This window comes from Zootoca vivipara, chromosome 14 (genome assembly GCF_963506605.1).
Source record: "Zootoca vivipara chromosome 14, rZooViv1.1, whole genome shotgun sequence".
Classification (NCBI taxonomy): domain Eukaryota; kingdom Metazoa; phylum Chordata; class Lepidosauria; order Squamata; family Lacertidae; genus Zootoca; species Zootoca vivipara.
The window spans coordinates 42,331,597-42,353,336 of NC_083289.1; the positions used below are offsets into that span (position 1 = coordinate 42,331,597).

The 21,740-nt window shown below is 46.5% G+C and overlaps 1 protein-coding gene across 1 annotated transcript in view; it reads right to left on the reverse strand.

Moving 5' to 3' along the window:
* The window catches only part of FAM20C (FAM20C golgi associated secretory pathway kinase), a 111,178-nt gene that overhangs the window by 46,259 nt on the left and 43,179 nt on the right, over nt 1-21,740 (reverse strand). The window contains exon 3 of the mRNA XM_035131633.2: nt 20,241-20,319. Within this exon, the coding sequence (XP_034987524.1) occupies nt 20,241-20,319 (79 nt within the window). The remainder of the gene's footprint in view (nt 1-20,240; nt 20,320-21,740) is intronic.

Genomic DNA, 21,740 nt, shown 5'->3' on the forward strand with positions numbered 1-21,740 from the left:
TGGCTGCGGCAAGGCCTGCTGTTGATTGGCTATGGCTTTGGTGAGGCAGGCAGGTGATAGGTGGCTGCAGCAAGTGGGCCGTTGGTGGGGGCGAACGGGCAGACAATTGGCGGCTGCGGCGAGGTGTGCGATCGGCAGTGGCGGGCAGGCGGGTGAGCGATTGGCGGAAGTGACCTCCCCCACTCCCACCCCGCAAAAGGTAAACAACTTAATTTCTTTATTTTGGATTTTAAAAAATAGGGGTCATCTTATACATGGGGGCGTCTTATACACAGAAAAATGCGGTATTCCCCCCCCCTATCGTTGTGCAGGATTCAGGGAGGGCGGGGATCAAGAAACTTATTTTGGGGACTGTGCTTCTCCGTTTGTGAGCTACAATCATGTAAGAGCAGTGGGATTTGGCAATCGAAGTGACTCTCACTCTGCTGTGCCAAAAGGAATCATTACTATTGAGGTCACAGTACTGCACCCAAAGAGCTCTTTCCTAATGATGCCAGCAATTCGATGACAAACCAAGCTATTTAAATGGCTCTGGCAAGCACATCCGTTATGAGCAAGGTATCTAGGTAACCATCCCCAATGCGGCTTCAAGGGTTGGAGGGAGAAGGGAATGGTGAGCCTTCTTCATCTAGGTGAAAAATGAGTTCCAAGGAGATTTATTGTTGCCTGCCTGCAGAGGCCAAGTATGAAAAGCAAATAAATTTGTATGTGTTAATCAAACGGGTACTTCTAAGTGTAGCTCCGCAAGAAGAGCGCAATCAATTATAAGATTTTCCTGCTAGGTTACATTCAAAAGCATATGGAAGTTGCATAGAAGCACGAGAAGTTGCTCAGAAAGGTTTAATTGTCAATCCATCTCCCCAGGGGACTCTGGAAACTGTAGTCCTGAAAGGGGAAAAGGGGGGTCTCCTAACAACCCTCAGCATCCTTGACAAACTACAGCTCCCAGAATTCTCTGGGGGAAGCCATGACTGTTTACGGTGGTATGATACTGCTCTAATATATAGTGCAGATGGGGCCTTAGAGAGGTAGAAGCCCTATATAAAGTTTAAAAGGCTCTGTAGCTTGAACCACATCTCACATGCCACCTATTTGACCGCTTATGGACACCAGCTCTAATGAAATTTTGATAAAGTTATGCCATTAGGAAGCTTTTTGTCATATCACAATGATAATGTTTTGTTTTAAAGTCAGGTTTCCCTGTTCCATCCAAGGATATAAAGCTGAAAATTGAGGCTGTATATGAACCACACATTCCCAGCACGTAACTTCCCCCAAAGAATTCTGGGAATGGTAGTTTCCCCACTTGCAGAGCTACAGTTCCCAGTGCCCTTAACAAACTACAGTTCCCATGATTCCTTGGTGGAAGTTATGTGCTTTAAATGTATGGTGAGGAAGCAGGCTTTGTAATTGGTTTTTGGGTTTTTTTGTATTCAGAGGCCTTGGACAGTCCTAAACTGTACCTTATTGGGCTTGTGCATGGGTAGGCAAACTAAGGTCCGGGGGCTGGCTCCGGCCCAATTGCTTTCTAAATCCGGCCCTTGGACAGTCCGGGAATCAGCGTGTTTTTACATGAGTAGAATGTGTGCTTTTATTTAAAATGCACCTCTGGGTTATTTGTGGGGCATAGGAATTTGTTATTTTTCTTCTTCTTCAAAATATAGTCCGGCCCCCCACCAGGTCTGAGGGACAGTGGACTGGCCCCTTGCTGAAAAGGTTTGCTGACCCCAGGGCTTGTGCATAAATCCAGCAGTGATGGAGTGCTTGGTTCCAAAAAGACATGGGTCCGCCACTTTGCTAAGGCTAAGCAGGTCTGGGTCTGGTCAATTTCTGGATGGGAGACTGTCTATGAATCACATGCACACCTCCCTGTGACGGAAGGAAGGTGGGATATAAGCAAAATGTTTTATTTCCTTGCACATCCAACCTATACAGAAAAACCTCATGGGGGGAATCTCTTCACAATCACAGCAATGTGCTTGAATCGCTGGAGAGATGCCTGGGAAGGGGTGGGGAACAGAGTAGCCCCTCTCCCAAGAAAGACATTTTATATTGCTTCAACAGAGCTTTTCAGCAGAGAGCTTATTAAATTCCAGGCTCCTATTGATGGTTTCATCTGCTCGCACAATGATGCCAGTATTTGAAAATGATGGCCGAAGGGGGGGGGGCGGGGGACAACAACCCCACCCAACATTGCTTAGCTCTGCAAAACAAAATAAAATGGCAAAAAACCCAGCCCCTAGTACGTGCTTAAAGGTTTTGCCAGTCGCAACATCCCTAAATTGAGACGTAACGATCCTGCTGTTTAATGAAACATCAGTGCCTTTCAACCTTTGGCCTAGTATGACTCACGTTGTGTGTGAACGCCACAGAAGAGCTAATTTAAGGCAGCTGCAGGAGCAAACCTCTTGTCTATGACACTGATTATGTATCATCGAGCTAAGGCCCGGGGGCCGGATCCGGCCCAATCGCCTTCTAAGTCCGGCCCGCGGATGGTCCGGGAATCAGTGTGTTTTTACATGAATAGAATGTGTCCTTTTATTTAAAATGGGTTATTTGTGGGGGGTAGGAATTTGTTCATTTCCCCCTCCAAAATATAGTCTGTCTGAGGGACAGTGGACCGGCCCCCGGCTGAAAAAGTTTGCTGACCCCTGATCATGACCATCACCACTACTATGGTATGAACCTCGCCTTTCCCCATAATATAATTTCCACAACAACCCCGTGAGGTCGTTTGGCTTGGGGAAAATAGGAAGCTGCCTTATACGAAGTCAAGTCCTTTGTCCGTTGAGGTCAGTATCATCCACACCGCCTGGCAGCGGCGTTCCAGGCTTTCAGACAGCGGCCTCTCCCAGGGTTCAGAATTAGTCGGCCACCAGGTACATTTTGTGACCGGGCATTGGCAGATCGCGAGCAGCTGGCTCAGTCAGTAGAGAACGAGGCTCTTAAAACTCAGGGTTGTGGGTTCGAGACCCACGCTGGGCAAAATATTCCTGCACTGCAGGGAGTTGGACTCTACAGTTCTACGATTGCACGATGTCTTGGCGCCACAGGTGGCGACTGAGACTCAAGAAGAAAATGGCCCGCCGCTGACCACTGAGGGCATGGAAATGCACGCAAGTTAGATCGCTGGCTGCTCCCTTCTGTGTGCTGCTGTGCCTCTTCTCCCCCACCCCAAAAATGCAAGTTCAAATCTGGCACAATACTTTATATAACACACACAGACATACACTCAGAAAACAATAACAATACCACATTTTAAAATAACAGTTCTTATTAACATTGTGTCACTGATGTGAACTGTGTTTGCGTGTTTTGAAAAAAAAAATCAATAGAAAGTGTGACTGAGCTGGGGGTGGGGGTGGGGATGTGACTACACATTCTGTTGTGGCACCCGCAACCTAGGTTCCAGGAGCCATGTGGCGAATAGCTTTTCTATCCCAGCAGGGCCGGCTCCAGGGCTAGGCTTGGTGGTGCGGGGCACCAGGGCGCCGGGTCGGCAGGGGGGCGCTGCACGGCGAAGCCGCGTGGAAACCACGCTGCGCCCGCCCACCAGCCGTGGGAAGAAACGGGGCGGGGGCGCCGGAGCGATCAGCGCACCTCGGCGCCCAGGCGCCCGACCCGCTTAAGACGGCCCTGTATCCCAGTTTTGAACACTGGACTTTCTCCCAGCCCGAACTGGAGATGCTGGGGATTGAACCTGGGACCTTCTGCATGCAAAGCAAAATGTTCTACTGCTGAGCTATATGGCTCTTCTTCAAAGGGACAACCACCTTCACAGCTGAGTGCAGATTGGCTACTAGTGTAGATTTGGGGATGAGGTATATCTCAAGGGGAGGGGAGGGGTCCTAGAAATTTGAATCTGGTATATCAGGCCTAGGAAACTTGTGGCCCTTCAGATCTTGTTGCTTGCAATTCCCATCATCCCTGATCACTGGTCATTCTGGCTGTGGCTGATGAGAGCTGGAGGCCAGCAACATCTGGAAGCCAAATGTTCAAGGCTCTCGGGCAAAAAAAAGGGGGGGGTCACTGCATATTTCCTGTAATTTGTGGATTTGCTCTTCTCCCACCCAGTTTCCAGAAGAGAGAAATGTTCAAAACGCAACTAAAAATGAGAGAAGATGGAGAAGGGGTGGGCAAATAGGTCCTCAACAGTTCTGACCCCGCCAGCTGTTATCCCTCTGCCTTTCACTTCCAAGGCATATCAGTGAATCTTTCCGCAAAGGATCCCACCTATTAATGATGCAGCGGTGAAAGATCGCCCCAAGACAGATGGTGGGTTCAGTCATGGCCCAATGATCAAAATTCTTGAACAACAGACCTAAAATCTTCCTGCTCCCCCTTGCATTCCTCATCAGCTTATAATAGCCTCCAGAAACACGAGAGAGAGAGAGAGAGAGAGAGAGAGAGAGAGAGAGAGAGAGAGAGAGAGAGAGATCTATTTTGGCAATTTACAGACCAGCCGGGCACTTCTGCCCTTTACACCCGCAAGGGACAGCCAGCCAGGCATCTATGCCTGCCAGACGAATGGCATCCATCTGCCCGGATGGCACTGAGCCTGCACACGAGTTGTCAGACAACATCCTGTGTGCCAGGATGGCAGGGGTTTGAGCAGGCAGCTTGGCCACACCGCAAGAGCTTTCCTTTCAGCATGGCTTCCCTCTTCTCTTGGGCAGCACCAACCTAGATCCTTTCCTGGCTCACTCTCACACGGTAGCGATTCCGGGTAAGCTATCTTAGTAAGCAACTCTTTATCTCCTTGGAACTAAAGAGAGTGGAGGCTGCATTTGCAGGCTGCAGCATGGTGCAGGGAAGAATGTGGTGGAGTGGTTAGAGCAGAGAAGGGGAGCCCCAGCCAGGGTGGCCCATGCTCAGGAATGATGGGAGCAACATCAGAAAGGCCACCAGTTCCCCACATGTGGGTTAGAGTGTTGGACCAGGACCTGGTTACAGGTAGGTAGCCGTGTTGGTCTGGGTCGAAGTAAAATAAAAAAAATTCCTTCAGTAGCACCTTAAAGACCAACTAAGTTTTTATTTTGGTATGAGCTTTCGTGTGCATGCACACTTCTTCAGAGGAACCTGAACCTGACAGAGGAACCTGAACCTGAACCTGAACCTGACAGGGACCAGGACCTGACAGAGCAGGGTTCGAATCCCCACTCAGCCATAAAGTCCAGTCCAGTCCAGTCCAGCCCTCTTGAGCCTGCTGCCTGCCACATGGTTCAGACCACACCTCCCATCAGACCCAGTGACTACGGCCAGTGGTGAGGGAATGATGGGGGCTGTAGTCCAAAACATCTGGAACACCAGGATACTGCACTAGCTAGGCCAGCGTTTCCCAAACTCGGGTCTCCAGCTGTTTTTGGACTACAACTCCCATCATCCTTAGCTAGCAGGGCCAGTAGTCAGGGATGATGGGAACTGTAGTCCAAAAACAGCTGGAAACTCAAGTTTGGGGAAACACTGAGCTAGGCCTTTGGTTTGATCCAACAGGTTCATCCCATGTCCTTTTAATTTAGATGAGGAAGATTTCTTTTCCCTTGAAAACATTATTCCGTAAAGTTTAGCTAAGTTAGCTTCCCTTTATGCTAGGACCAGGCATCCCCAAAATTCGGCCCTCCAGATGTTTTGGACTACAATTCCCATCTTCCCCAACCACTGGTCCTGTTGGCTAGGGATCATGGGAGTTGTAGGCCAAAACATCTGGAGGGCCGCAGTTTGGGGGTGCCTGTGCTAGGACAACAAGAGCGCCACAGCTTTCTTTAGTCCTGTTGAATCTTCCCTTAGGACCAAAGAATTGCCAAACAGTCCTATAGCCTCGGTCTACAACACCCTGTAATTTCTGCCCTAGCTTTTTCCTCAGCAGAGCTCACCCACAATTGCAGGGTGAACATTCTGGCACAAGGAAGCTTGAGCAAACATCGTCTTCTCCTTCTCCTTTGGCTTCTTGCTCCTCGACAGTGCCCTGCTAGCCAAAACGCTTTCTTCACTACATACGGGTGTGTTAATTGTTTGCACCCGTCCAGTGCTTTGAGGACTGCAGCCTACTCATTCAACCTTTAGCAAGGCTTGAACCCAGGGATCCGGAAACCTCTGCACTGGCTTTGCCATCTCCGCAAGAGTTCCTGTTGTTTATATATTTACCTTTGATTTTTAGACATGTCCACAGGCAGGAAGCTGAGGGTTACTAAATAGGCCCTGCGGAAAGGATGAGCTGGTCAGAGGCCTTAAGGGTGGGGGTGGAGATGTGGGATGGACAGTAAATACTGACTGCCAGAGCCAAAACTGCCCACTTCCGTGAATTCAGAGCTGGACCTTTACCTAGGCCTGACCTGATGTGGGCAGGACTTGGAAAAGAAACAGAACAACACAGTAAAATAAAAAATGTGCTTTAGTTCTTTTTTTAAAAAAAGAGATAGAAGGAGAGAGAAGCGGTTTTATAGTAAACACATCCGCATAACAGGAAGCAACAAGCTTGATTTCGATGGGGAAGGTGGGCTGTTATTATTTTCCCCAAATTTATGTGAGGAACTTAAGAAAAGCCTTGCTGGATCCACACCAAAGGCCTACCTACTTCAGCATTTTTGTTCTCACAAGCCACACTCACACTATACATTTAAAGCAGTATCCCCAAAGAATCCTGGGAACTGTAGTTTGTTGAGGGCGTTGGGCATTGTTAAAGGTAAAGGTAAAGGGACCCCTGAATTAGGTCCAGTCGTGACCGATTCTGGGGTTGCGGTGCTCATCTCACGTTATTGGCCGAGGGAGCAGGCGTACAGCTTCCAGGTCATGTGGCCAGCATGACAAAGCCGCTTCTGGCGAACCAGAGCAGCGCATGGAAACGCCGTTTGCCTTCCCGCTGGAGCGGTACCTATTTATCTATTTGCACTTTGACGTGCTTTCAAACTGCTAGGTGGGCCGGAGCTGGGACCGAGCAACGGGAGCTCACCCCATCGCAGGGATTCGAACTGCCGACCTTCTGATCGGCAAGCCCTAGGCTCTGTGGTTTAACCCACAGTGCCACCCGCGTTGTTAGGAGGTGCCTATTTCCGTCACCAAGATCATGGCCACTGGTCCCATCACCTCCTGGCAAATAGAAAGGGGAAGAAATGGAGGCAGTGAGAGATTTTACTTTCTTGGGCTCCTTGATTACTGCAGATGGTGACAGCAGTCACGAAATTAAAAGACGCCTGCTTCTCGGGAGAAAAGCAATGACAAACCTAGACAGCATCTTAAAAAGCAGAGACATCACCTTGCTGACAAAGGTCTGTATAGTTAAAGCTATGATTTTCCCAGTAGTGACGTATGGAAGTGAGAGCTGGACCATAAAGAAGGCTGATTGCCGAAGAATTGATGCTTTTGAATTATGGTGCTGGAGGAGACTCTTGAGAGTCCCATGGACTGCAAGAAGATCAAACCTATCCATTCTGAAGGAAATCAGCCCTGAGTGCTCACTGGAAGGACAGATCGTGAAGCTGAGGCTCCAATACTTTGGCCACCTCATGAGAAGAGAAGACTCCCTGGAAAAGACCCTGATGTTGGGAAAGATTGATGGCACTAGGAGAAGGGGACGACAGAGGACGAGATGGTTGGACAGTGTTCTCGAAGCTACCAACATGAGTTTGACCAAACTGCGGGAGGAAGTGGAAGACAGGAGTGCCTGGTGTGCTATGGTCCATGGGGTCACGAAGAGTCGGACACGACTAAACGACTAAACAACAACAACAACAACAATTTCCGTCACAGAGCTACAGTTCCTAGAGTGGTTTAAAATCAATCCCTCTTCAAGGGAACTCTGGAAATTGCAGCCCTGTGGAACATGACTTTGTTCCTCCTGGTGCCCTCCCAGGCTGGTGATGTGTGGTAGGCGACACCCAGACCCAGCTCCTCATCTGGTGCCCCTGCAGTCTCTGAATCTGTGTCCAGGTCACTACTGCTGGATAAGCAGCTCCCCTTGCAAGCATGCACACACCCTGCGTTTGAACCACAGGCTGGATTGTTCTGCTAAAATGCAAGCATGCTTAGCAAGGAACGTCGGGGAATTCTGGTGGAAATGGAAATGGAAAATCTGCTTATTCATCCCGTGTCCAGAGCAGAAATCAATCCAGTGAATACAATCGGTATTTGCCGTTATTGTTGTTTTTAGCCTGCAAACAATATGCAATTGATTACCACCACTCCCTCTAATTTCCACTTTGTCGCTTTTTCATGAAAATGAGTGGCGTGGAATAACACCATGACAAGGCAACTTAGGCAATTAATTGCGTAAATTACGTAAGTTATGTATTTTCGCCATGACGAAACAAATAGCATGATTCAGGGCAGAAGGCGAATTGAAAGGAGACAGTGCTGCAGGTGACAAATACAGGGCAGAGTAGAAAACAATGATGCTTCTCCCTCAAAATAGATGAGAGAGAGAGAGAGAGAGAGAGAGAGAGAGAGAGAGAGAGAGAGAGAGAGAGAGAGAGAGAGAGAGAGAGAGAGAGGAGCATTTCCTGTTTCCTATCTTCAGACACAAGGCACTTCTCAGTTCTAAACATGCACAGCAGTCTTGAATGTTTTGATTATCAGCTTCTGCCCTTCAGATCAGCTTGTCGCATCACAAATCTGGAATATCAGCCTCTTGTGCGCAGAAGGATTGCAACAGCGACATCCTCATGGGAAATTGCTTTAAGCTGTTTCTCCAGCCAGAGTGGCGTTCTTTGCGCATCCACCGTGGCTCCTTCAGCAGAGCGTGTCACAGAGCAATCCCAGTGTTTTTAGAATCACGGTTACTGAATGCATCTTGCATTTAGGAAGATGCTGGAGTGAAGGTGGGGAGCCGCTGCAATTTGAATTAATTGCTACGTTGACTCTGGAGCGGTGTGTTGATGCTGTAAGCCAAGTGTGCCGAATTAATTCCGCCTTCCCCCACCCCCATCCCCGGAGCCAGAAATGCATGCAATGTTATTTTATTTTCCTTTTCAAATGAATCATTTTCAAAGGGTTTTGGATTCTTACAGGCTGATGATGTTAGGCTCCATCTAAGATGTCTGCCATCACCCATGCAAGCTAGCAGGGGAACAAAGCAGGCATTTCGTGGCAAACAAGGTCTGCACAAACCATTTCAGTTATAGATATATGGTGGTGCTGAACAGTTTAAAACAACATTCTGAAAACACCTAAAAATTCCTTAAACCATCATCTACTGTCAAAATGACTAATTTCAGGGTGGCCAGGGACATGTTTTTCAGCCCCCAAATTCCTGGGTAAAAAGAGATTATTTTCAAATTTCTTCTAAAAGTTAACAATGAAGGAGACTGACACAAATTTCTTCTAAAAGTTAACAATGAAGGAGACTGACACATCTCACTAGGAAGGCATCTGCATGTTGGGAACTACCACTGAGAAGGTCCTGTCACAGGTGACTGTCCCCCCCCCCATCTCAGCTGACTATGACGATTAACAAGAACCATATAACATTAAGTATTCTTGATTTCCTCTTCCCTCTCCATTCCCTTTTCCTTTTGTGTCATGTCTGCAAGGGATATGCTGGCTTGATTGATCCGCAAGCCACTCTGGGTGATCTTTTGGGTGATGAATGAGGTACAAATGTTACAAACAAGGAAGGAGGGAGGGCAGAAGGATTGTGAAGCCCGTTAAGGGTAGGAACCCACATTTAGGCAAATCTGCAGGCAGCAAAGCCATCAAGCAGGTCTTGTTTGAATCCAGCTCAAGTCTCATCCAGCCACAACTTGCTTGTGCTTTGCTCAGGCCCTGGCAACTGCACACCAATTTCTGGCCCTTGGAAAGCAGGAGACACCAATAAATTATTGGATTGTCATTTCTATGTTGTTGTTGTTTTAATTCTGCATTGCCTTGAGCACGTTTGGTAGAAAGGCAATTCAAAAATAACTCTGAAGATGGCCACACCCTTGCCATGCTAAAAGGAAGGAATGCCCCACAGCTTCTCAAAGTAATTTTATTTGCCTTTTCCTGGCACAGGTTGAGGAGATACTAACTGAAAGCTGAGAAAGTGGGGAGGGTAACACACTGTTTGGGGAATCTGGGGAACATAGTGTTACAAAAGTTGGTTGCCTCCCCCTCTCTCTGCTGAGCGGTGGCAAGAGCCCACGGGATTTCAGCCACTCACCCCGGGTCTGCGGTGCCTTGGAGAACTGAGACACAATGGAGACTGTTGTAGGTTTGAGAAATATGGCCTAGTCATCTATATACACCTTCAGCCTTCATGGAGGGAGTCCAGGTCTTACAGCATGGTCATTTCAAGAAGCGCTTGCCCCCCAAAGCAGTGCAGCCCTGGATTCCAAGGCATCTCTCCCAGCCAGCCTTCAGCCAGCCTGCCCAATATGGGTCGCCATCTTTCTTCCTCCTCCTTCCTCCCAGAACACCCTGCTAAAACTCTCTTTTCCTGTCACTTCACACACCCCATTACCTTGGCAACATCTGTCTCCCCAGGCCAAATGATTCCTTTTAGAAGGCTCATCAACACATTTTGTCATGTTAACGGATTTGCTCTTTGCTAGGCCAGCCAGGTTGGTTTGCATAAGCCAGCCCAAGGATTCCCTGTCTTGCACAGCTCTGCAGCTTGTACTTTCATCCATATCCCAATTAATCAAAATCCTAACATTTATTAATTTCTAGGGTTTAGGGGGGGTCCCCCTAAATCTATAACACCAGAAAGCTGCCTTGCACATTCTCAGACCATCCAGAGGGGGTTAGACTAGATGAACTTTGATGTCCCCACCAAGTCTCTGTTTTCCGCAAACTGTCCCTGGGCAACCACTAGACAGGATATGAGAAAGCATCATTTGCCATTCTGCCCTGAATTCACCACATGCAGCAGTGCTTCTGTTCAGCTGCAGTTCATCTTCTGACAAAAGCTACCTTATTCCTCATACTGTATGCTGTGGTAAACATGTATAACTGGTGTTATGTAATGAATTACTCAACTATCATTGTTATTACACAATTCCACCCCCCAACTTTGAATGCAAAGGAAACACTATGTGAAGAGGGGCTGAGAGTAATTGAGAACATATTGCTTGCAAGCTGGAAGCAACAACAGCAAATACCAATCATATTCATTGGATGGATTAATATATGGGATATGGTATGAATAAGCAAACATTTGCTCTTGTTTCTGTTGGAATTCTCTGGCATCCCAACCAACCATAGAGTTGGAGGATGAGGCAAAGATTCATTGTTTTTCCAAAATTAAAAAGGTAAAGGACCCCTGACAGTTAAGTCCAGTCGCAGACGACTCTGGGGTTGCGGCGCTCATCTCGCTTTACAGGCTGAGGGAGCCGGCATTTGTCCGCAGTTTCCCCGGGTCATATGGCCAGCATGACTAAGCCGCTTCTGGCGCAACGGAACACTGAAACCAGAGCAGCGCACGGAAACGCTGTTAACCTTCCTGCCGGAGCAGTACCTATTTATCTACTTGCACTTTGACGTGCTTTCGAACTGCTAGGTTGGAAGCAGCTGGGACTGCGGGGATTCGAACTGCCGACCTCCTGATCGGCAATCCCAAGAGGCTCAGTGGTTTAGACCACAGTACCACCCGCGTCCCTTTTCCAAGATTAGTTTGTTGCATAACATATTCTTTAGCTGTGAGTCCTGCATTGCTGGGGGTTGAACAGGTCCCTTCCAACTCTACAGCTCTATTATTCTATAATAATATGGTTTTACAGATTGGGCCCTGTTTGATTGGGCCCTGGTTGATTGGTACCCAAACCATCCAAAAAAGAATTTGCATGGTGACATTTGGATCTGAATCAAGACCTATAAAATCCAGCCTTTCGTTCACTCCAATAGGTGAGAGTAGACACTAGAATAATACAGTGGTACCTTGGTACTCAAACACCTTGGTTCCCAAACGCCAAAAACCCAGAAGTAAGTGTTCCGGTTTTCAAACGTTTTTCGGAAGCTGAAGATCCAATGCGGTTGTCAGCTATTGTTTCAGGGGCGCCTGTGCCAATCAGAAGCTGTGCCTTGGTTTCTGAACATTTCGGAAGTCAAATGGACTTCTGGAATGGATTATGTTTGGCACTTTTGTTTTTGCTATTTATTTTGGGTTTTTGTTTCTGAGGCTTTATCAGTTAGTTTGTTTTTGTGACTGTGCAGAACCCAGTTCAGCTACTGATTGATTGATTGATTGTGTGACTTCAGAAATGGATAAAAGCCCCCATCCAAACAATGGCTGTCATCACTGCAGGTAAGAAAAATATGTAATTTTAATTTTTTCACCTACAATAGTATCTTATTTATTTTATAGTACAGTACATTGATGATTGCTTTCATTTTATGGATCAATGGTCTCATTAGATAGTAAAATTCATACTAAATTGCTGTTTTAGGAGTTGTTTTTAAAAGTCTGGAACGGATTAATCCACTTTGCATTACTTTCTATGGGAAAGCGCGCCTTGGTTTTGGAACGCTTTGGTTTTGGAATGGACTTCCGGAACGGATTAGGTTTGAGAACCAAGGTACCACTGTAATAAAAAGCCACTTGGTGTTATTAACATTCCAGCATTTGGCTGGGCTGGCTTTGGGTGACTTCCTACCCAGTGTATCGAGCCGTTTAAGAAAGCCTGGCACGAGAAATCTCAATATGTGGGGAATATTGCAGTATATTAAGCAAAGCTCCACGCTAATTGTTTGTTAGATACATTTCAGCTATGTTCGGAACTCCCTTGGTGTTTACTGGAAGCATTCTCATTTGGGGTTGATTCATGCAGAATTAGCAACGGAATTTGCATTGGGCAATAAGGATTTGTAAATAGAGCTGGCTAACCCTGCAACCTTTTATGGGCAATTAGTTCAGGATGGAGGATGTAGATCTTCAAATAAATGAAATAATTGTTGCACGGTGGGCTCTACTCACGCAAGGGCATTCTTTCGGCCTTCCTTCCCTGCCTTACATTTGATTTAAGAGGTCGGAGAATAAAACAATTAGGAGCCTGCAGTCCAAGAGCAGGCTGGTTGGCTCAAATCAATAAGTAAATCTGCCCTTTATCTTATTAACCCCATTGTGTGCCCCAGTTTCTTCAAGGCTCCTTCTCCTTCATTTACCCTTCTTGTTTCCAGTCATTTACCAGTCCTGTTTCCTGTATATTCTCCTCAACAACTGAGCTCTCTGCCTTTCAGTTTCCCTATCACCTGGGAATTACCGTATTTCCACTACTCCAGCGTTTCTCAACCGGAGTTCCGCGGCACACTACTGTGCCGCGAAACACTGGCTGGTGTGCCGCGACGAGAAGGGCGATTTGCACTGCCACGTCGCTGACCCGCCGGAAAGGAAGCCGGCCGGGTCACGACGCGAGGCGAGCGCCCACGTCGTGACCCGGCCGGCTTCCTTTCCGGCGGGTTAGTGTTGTCTATTGGCGGCCGCCAGGCACGTGACAATGCAAATCGCCCTCCTGGGGAGGAGGAGGCAGGCGGGGAAGGCTGCACAGGGCTTCCCTTCGCCGGGCCAGAGTGGCGGCGACTGCCTGGGGCGGCTGGGAGGGAGGCGGTGGCAGCTGCGCGCCCGGGTCTGCCCGCCTGGGGTCTGTCCCCGCTCGCTCCGCAGGCTCTGCGCCTGGTGGGTCCGCCTGGCTACCGCGCAGCAGTTCTTCAGTGGCATGCTTTACCGGTACGTCTCCCCTCCAAACTAAACTAAATATAGGGCGGCACAGAGTTGGTGTGCCGCGGGATTTTTTTTCATAGAAAAGTGTGCCGTGGCACAAAAAAGGTTGAGAAACACTGCACTACTCAACCTGCCTTTCAAAAGGTAATATTCCCAGGCTGTGCCTGAGGTTTCTACCCCAACCAAAATTACCACTGCCCTTCTGCTAACAGAAACGTAACTGCAAATATTCTGACAGCTTTATTCCCTGAACATTTAGAACATTCAGAAACATTCCTAGCAGATCAGCCAACTGAGTGTTGTTGCTTTTCTATCACACACATGTTCTTTATTTCTTGTTTGTTTAAAACTTTTGTATCTCCCTTTCACACAGAAACCTCAAGATAGTATAGTATCATACCATTTTAAATCATGGGTCGGCAAACTAAGGTCTGCGTACTGGATCAGGTCCAATTGCCTTCTGGATCCGGCCCATGGACGGGCCAGGTATCGCTGTGTGGGTTGCCAGCGTGCAAATTCTTTCCCTCTCCCTCACACTCCCTCCTTCTGGCTTCTCCCCACCCTGCCTAGAGGAGGAAGGGGGATGGGCTTTGTTGGTGCCAGCAGCAGCAGCAGCAGCGCTCAAGCAGCCAACATTTTAAGCCCTTTCGCATGCCGCTCATCGTCCCTCCACCGCCACCGGCAGCCCGTCGCTCGCAAGACACAGGTAAGCAGCCACCGGGACTCGTTGTGCTCTTGCATCATTTCCCTCCCAAAATATAGTCTGGCTCCCCACAAGGTCTGATGGACAGTGGACCGGCCCCTGCTGAAAAAAACTGCTGACCCCTGATTTTAAAGAGTCATGGCATCCCCGCCAAAATCCTGACTAGTGTACCTTGTTATGGATGCTGAGAGTTGTTCTTATCCCCTCTCACAGAGCTACAGTCCTCGAGAGTGGTTTAGCAGTCAATGCTTCTTCCCAGAGAACTCTGTGAACTGTAGTTCTGAGGGGGTCTCTTAACTTCTCTCAGCACTATTAGCAAACTACACTTCCCAGGGTTCTTTGGTGTGTGGAGGGGGAGGTCATGGCTTTAAAGCAGTATGATACTGTCTTAAATATATAGCATGCATGCAGCCTTAGTCAGACATTAATCTGAAGCACGCAAGCGGCCCCTCAACCTGATGGGAACTCCATAGCAGAGGGATCGTGGTGGCAAATGTCTCTCTTCATAAGTGAACCTTAGTCGCTGCTACCACAGTGGTCTCCAAAATGCTTCTTTGTCCATTTACCTTATTAGGTAAATTAATAACGGACAAGAAGAAACAAACAACTTGCTTCAAATTCTATCCCCCAGGGCACACAATGCCATCATTTAAAGCCCTAAATGGCCTCGGTCCAGTATACCTGAAGGAGCGTCTCCACCTCCATCATTCTGCCCGGACACTGAGGTCCAGCACCGAGGGCCTTCTGGCGGTTCCCTCGTTGCGAGAAGCCAAGTTGCAGGGAACTAGGCGGAGGGACTTCTCGGTGGTGGTGCCTGCCATGTGGAACGCCCTCCCAACAGATGTCAAAGAGGAAAACAACTACCAGACTTTTAGAAGACATCTGAAGGCAGCCCTCTTCAGGGAGGCTTTTAATGTTTAATAGATTATTGTGTTTTATTTTTCTGTTGGAAGCCGCCCAGAGTGGCTGGGGAAACCCAGCCAGATGGGCGGGGTATAAATAATAAATTATTATTATTATTATTATTATTATTATTATTATTATTATTATCATCATCATCAAGAAACTGTCCATGTCATAAAATACAGGAAAGGCACAAAACAAAACAAAACAAAACAAAACCATTGGAATAAAAGCAACAGCAAGGCCGCTCAGTTCAAGAGATAAAAGACTTTTCAAAGGCCATCATCATCGTAGTCCCTGGCAAATGCCAGAAAGATAAGCTTGTAGGGTCACCTAGTCCAGCTGCCTGCAATGCCAGAATCTCAGCTAAAGCATCCCTGTCTGATGGCCAATCCAACCTCTGCTTCAAAACCTTCAAGGAAGGAATGTTCACCACCTCCTGAGGGAGTCCGTTCCAGTGTGGAACAGCTCTTACCGTCAAAAAGTTCTCCCTTCCATTGGAAGTTCTTCCATCGGAATATCCCTTCTTGTAACTTGAATCCATTGGATCGGGTCCTACCTTCCAGAGCTGGAGAAAATAAGCTTATTCCATCTCCCATGTGACAGCCCTTCCAATATTTGAAAATGGCTATCACATCTCCTCTCAGTCTCCATTTTTTCCATGCTGAACATACCCAACTCCCTCAAGTAGACAAAATATCATTATAATACTGTATATCATTATAAATTTGGACACTCGCACTAGTATTATCCTTCTGGAATCAAGTAACGTCTCTGGAGAGATAAACATTCCTGGAGTCCTCCCATTTGTGCAAAGTACAGTCAAGGCTTCAAAAGGTTTTTGAGTTTTATCATTATCTGAAACTGGAGTTTGCCCAGAAGCCTTGCTGTCTGCTGCTTAAAGTATTTTTTGATTTAATTATTATTTATTTTGTGCTATATGGTTCCTCATAAAGCCTAGTGGAAATGTATACTTTGCAAATGCAATGATACTTTGTCTCCTTTACTGCAAACTTTTTCTCAATATTCCAGTAGTATATTGTTGCTACGGATATAATAATAGCAATAATTTATTATTTATTTGCCGCTCATCTAACTCAGTTGCCCCAGCCACTCTTGGGCGCCTTCCAACAAATGAAAACATCAAGCAAAGTAAAACGTCAAACATTAAAAACTTCCCTATACAGGGCTGCATCCAGATGTTTCCTATAAGTAAGATAGTTGTTTATTTCCAAAGGGCATGTGCCACTACTGAGAAGGCCCTGTGCCTGGTTTCCTTGTAACCTCATTTCTTGCAATGAGAAAAATTCCAGAAGGGGCCACCACTGAGAAGGCCCTCTCCCCAGGTGCCAACCACTATAACCCAGCTGCCAGGAGTGAAAAAAATAGAGCCTTGGTGATGTGGAGCATGGGTATCTGCCTTATACAGAATCAGACTCAATGGTCCATCTAGCTCAGCATTGTCTTATATGGACCAACAGTGGCTCTCCAAGGCTCTCCATATTCCCAGCCTCACCAGCAAATGTTGGGGGTTGAACCTGGGACCTTCTGCATGCAAAGCAGCAATGTGCTCTACTACCGAGAACCAGGAGATCCTTTTGGCAGCCTGGTCCATCATCCCTGAGAGCAGGAGTTCCAAGAACATCTTTAGGGATGCAGGTTTCCCCATCCGTGAAATAGTGGGCTGTCCTCCATCAAGCAGAGCACATGTTCCCCTCCCCACAAAAAAAATCTGAGACTGAGAGGAAAAAGCCACCAGGCCAGAAAACATGATTTGTGAGCCCCGCTGATTCTCATTTGAAAAATTAAGTACTGCAGTCTTCTGAAGGCTTCATACAGGCAACCTGATGTTTAGCATGGATGTGAGGAATACTAAATAGACACTCAAAAAGCCACTTATCCTCCCCGACTCTCCTACTTTACGGACCCACTTGGAGGGAACTAATAATTGAACTTCCATAGCGGGGAAACAAAGCAAGGAAATGAGTTTATGATTGCGGCAATGCCCCAACACGGATGCTGAATGGCTTCGTTAAAACCTTCGGCGGCCCCAAGCGACTTTGCGAAACCCAGTGTAATAAACACACCATGCTTCCACTTTAGTGCTGACCTCCTTCGAGTGTGCCCCTGCCTTTATTCAAATTTCTTTTACCTGCTCTTGATTTCCACCCTAATCCCCAATTTTAAAGTCCAATCCCTCCTGGGTTAAGAAAACCAAGCCTATGGTATTTATCGCCCCAGACGCCTTTCTGCTTTCCTTGGCTTGCTTTAGATTCCCGGAATCCCCTCCCCAAACAGAAATCTCGATGGGTGCATTATCATCCTTCAGAACGACAACCACAGTGCTCACCTCCAACACAAGTCACTAATATGGAACGTCCGCCCCAGACATTCTGTTGCATATTCTCCCAACAAAGGAAAGGGCAGAATACCTGGTCTGCAGGTAAAGGGTGCCAAATTTAAGCCCCAGTTAACCTCCAGTTAAAAGTATCTGAGATGAGAAAGGCCTAGATCCGAGGCCCTGAAGAGCTGTGGCCGGTCAGACAAGTTTTGTTTACAGCAAAACACAACCTGTACCGGGCACAATCCTGCATTGCATGGGTTGGACTGGATCAGGCTTCCTCAAACTTGGCCCACCAGATGTTTTTGGCCGACAACTCCTATGATCTCTAGCGAGCAGGATCAGTGGTCAGGGATGATGGGAATTGTAGTCTCAAAACATCTGGAGGGCCGAGTTTGAGGAAGTCTGGATTGGATGATCCAACTCTACAATTCTATGATTCTACAATCAGAACATTAAGAAAAGCCCTGCTGGATCAGGCCAGATGCCTATCTAGTCCACTTTCCTGTCACAGTGAGTGGCCAACCAGATGTTGATGAAAAACCCATGAGCAGAACACAGCGCAGGATCTCTCTCCTATCGTTGTTCCCAGCAAGTGGAATTCAGAGGCACAACCCTGCCTTTTCCAGAGCTGCAGCACATCTTCATTTTAACCCTAGCATCCAAGTCTGCTGCTGTTCTTCAACCTGACTGCCTTTTGGCAGATCTGTGAACCGCCCTGAGAGCCCTGGGCGGAACTGTAGTTTTCCCATAAACTAGGGCTTCTATACACCTAGATATTTCTGGACATTACCAGGATTTCAAAGGCGGGATTGAAAAATTGAAAGGTGGCATTTGGGGGGTCTTCCGTTAAAAACAACAACACCTCAACAACTTTCGGGGTGTCCTCGTTTTTACTTATTGTTGGAAATATGGTAATCCTACCATCAACTACAATTCTCAAAACTGGCGACAAACTACAGTTCCCAGGATTCTTTGAAGAAAGTCACCTGCTACAAATCCACAGTGCATACGTAGCCTAGGAGAATACAGAGGCCTGATTGGTATTGTCCTGCTCCATTTGATACATTTGATACAGGACAAATCATAAGAGGTCTGTGCCCCGAGGGGCCTCCAGATCTTGTTCTCATCATTCCTGACCACTGGGCATGCTGGCTGAGTCTTTTGGAGTCCCAACAGCCTCGGGGGGGGGGGGACATGTTCCCTATTCCTGCTCTTAAGTAGACAATGCACAGGACTAGACTGTTTGTGACATACTGTTCCTTGCAGGGTCTGGTTGGGGCAGGAAGAGAGGGAAAAGCTGTTGGTGGCATCAGGTAAATGGTGGAGGCTATCAGAGATTATCACAAGGCCCCCAAAGATTTTAACTAATGCAGATTGAAGGATGAGCTCCAATCCAAAAGGTGTGGAGATGTGAGCAACCGGGCAAGTTTGTCTGCAGGAGAACATTTTTTCCATTATCTTTTCATCTGCTCTGTTAATCAGAACCAGCAGGGGATTTGGTTTTTGTGAAGGGGGATTGGAGCAGTTATGCACAAAATAACTTCAAGCCACCCATAAAATATCCTCAAGCAGCCAAGCGGTGCTGGGAGCTTGAGAAACACAGGCGCTTTGGTGCATTTTCCTGACCACCTCGCAGCTTATTGCAAATTCAGAGATCTAAATCAGAGCAGTCAGCCTGTTCCCCCAGGTTTTAACTTGATCTTGGGCCAAGAAGACACTTAAATATCTGGCACGTGCAGGATCCCAACAGCTTGTAGACAGCTGGTTGTATGCAGGTGTGTGTGTACATATATACACATATATGCTGGTTTTAATGTATGTAGGCTCCCCCCCCTTAAAATACTGCATGTCACTTTGAGTTGCCATAGCAAAAAAGCAACTAACAAATTTAATTAATTATTTAAAAATAAATTAATTTGATTTTTATTTATTTTTTTACTTACTGATGCAATCATGAGCACAAATCACAAATGAATATACAACCAAAGGGAAATCTAGGGAATGGCGGGGTGGGGGAATGCATTTGGCTACTACCATAAACGTGAATCAGTTTCGCTACCATCTGAAGATGAGTTATTTTCCAAGCTCTTTCCCACAATGCGTCCAAAGTTAATCTGGAATCTTAAACCCAAATCTAACTTAGGAGCCTTAACCCACATTTGACCTTCCCTGACTTCGTTAATGTCTGGCAGAGGTTCATACAGAAGGCAAGTTGAAAGCATTAAGACATCTGCAAAGCAAAATGAGCTTTTCTGGCTAGTGCATGCTTGCCTGAGTTAACTTTATGCCTCTGGTTGTGAATGTATCCTCAGGACAAAATATTATTTTGTGCTATGTCCTCATCCCCCCCCCTTTTGCTGGGGGTGGGGGTTGATTGGGACCAATGTAGGGGAAAGCGTTAAAAGTCCCTTTTCCTTATGCTGTAGTCTGCACCAGATTACACACACACACACACACACACACACACACACACACACACGAGGCCTCCCTTTAATTTAAAAGCGGGTAGGGTCACCGAAACAATCATTGCTCATTCTGCCATTACTGTCATATCTCTTTCCGCCACAAGCTTGGCTGCAGACAAGAATGCCCATTAGTGATCTCTTCACAGGCATCAGAAATTTTGTAAACGTGCTTTTTTAAGACAGGGATCTCTCACTTACTTCATTGGCTTAAACAAGGCTTGCCCGTAATTCTGGAATGTCATTATCAGTTTGAGCTGGGTGCCTCCTGATTTCATTGCTGTAGGGGGGGAAAGCAGAAGGGGAGAAAGAAAGAGAAAAATGGTTAAACCATGCCCGTACAGTTCAATCGACACCCAGCAAATTTTTAATACTGAAATGACACAGTTAACCACCTGCAGCGAGAAAGAAGGGTTATTTATAGGGCAGTCAGCATCAAAAACACAGCAGTGCCATTTTTAACACTGGGAGGTTTTTTTCCCCCCTGTGTGGTCTCCTTGAGAGCTGGGTGAGCTTGTCAGTTTCAATTTCTCCCAGTTGCTCAGTTTTCAGTCTCAACTTCACCAGATTTCCACATCAGTTTGTGAATTATCAGTACTGTTGTTTTTAAAAGACCTCGTGAAAATTCATCAGCCTTTTAGCACACATTTTCCTAGCTTATACAAGCAAACTTCCCTTGCAAGCATTTTAGTACATGATTTCCACAAATACATGCATTTCTGTGCATATAGTATATGCATATATATGCATGTTCTCCTAATATATGCATTCTTATTATTGATGTTGGAAAAGATGGAGGGCACTAGGGGAAGAGGACGACAGAGGATGAGATGGTAGGACAGTGTTCTCGAAGCTACGAACATGAGTTTGACCAAACTGCGGGAGGCAGTGGAAGACAGGAGTGCCTGGCGTGCTATGGTCCATGGGGTCACGAAGAGTCGGACACGACTAAACGACTAAACAACAACAACAACACAATTCTCTTGTTGGGAGAACTGGATTGCAAAATCTGGAAAAGGGGAATTTTTTTAGGCAAGGTGTACTTTGGTCTCCATAGTGGACAGGTTCACATTGAAGCAAGAAGTGAAACCAATATTTATCCCCCATTCCTAGCTTCCCCTCAAGGCAAGGTTAAGAACAGAAGAATAGCCCATTGAATCATGCCATTGTCCCAGGGGGAAGAAATCCCCAAAAAGGATACTAGCTTTTTTCTGTATGCCACAACAGCAGCGAGAATATTAATAGCAAAATATTGGAAGAAAAAAGAGTTACCAACTATTGAAGAATGGCAAATGAAGATGATGGACTATATGGAACTTGCCGAACTGACTGGGAGACTCCGGGACCAGAAGGAAGAGACGGTGGAAGAAGATTGGAAGAAGTTCAAAGATTATTTAGAAAAACATTGCAATATTTAAATTTTAGGAAATCTCTGGAAGTTAATTTTAGGCTGTAGGGATAGAAATAGATGTTAGTAAAGAATGTAAGATGAATTTATGTAAGTGTTATAATGTGAGGAAATTTTTGTAATAGTTAAGTTGTAAAAAAAGGTTTAAGATTATGATATATGAAACTGCTAAAGATGCGTTAAAATGAAAATCAGACAGGGGGGCCTTGGGGAAGTCCACATAACAATGGTTAGTGAAATAGATGGTAAGATTAGAGTTTATTTGTATTGTTTTTGTTTTGTTTGTTGTATTG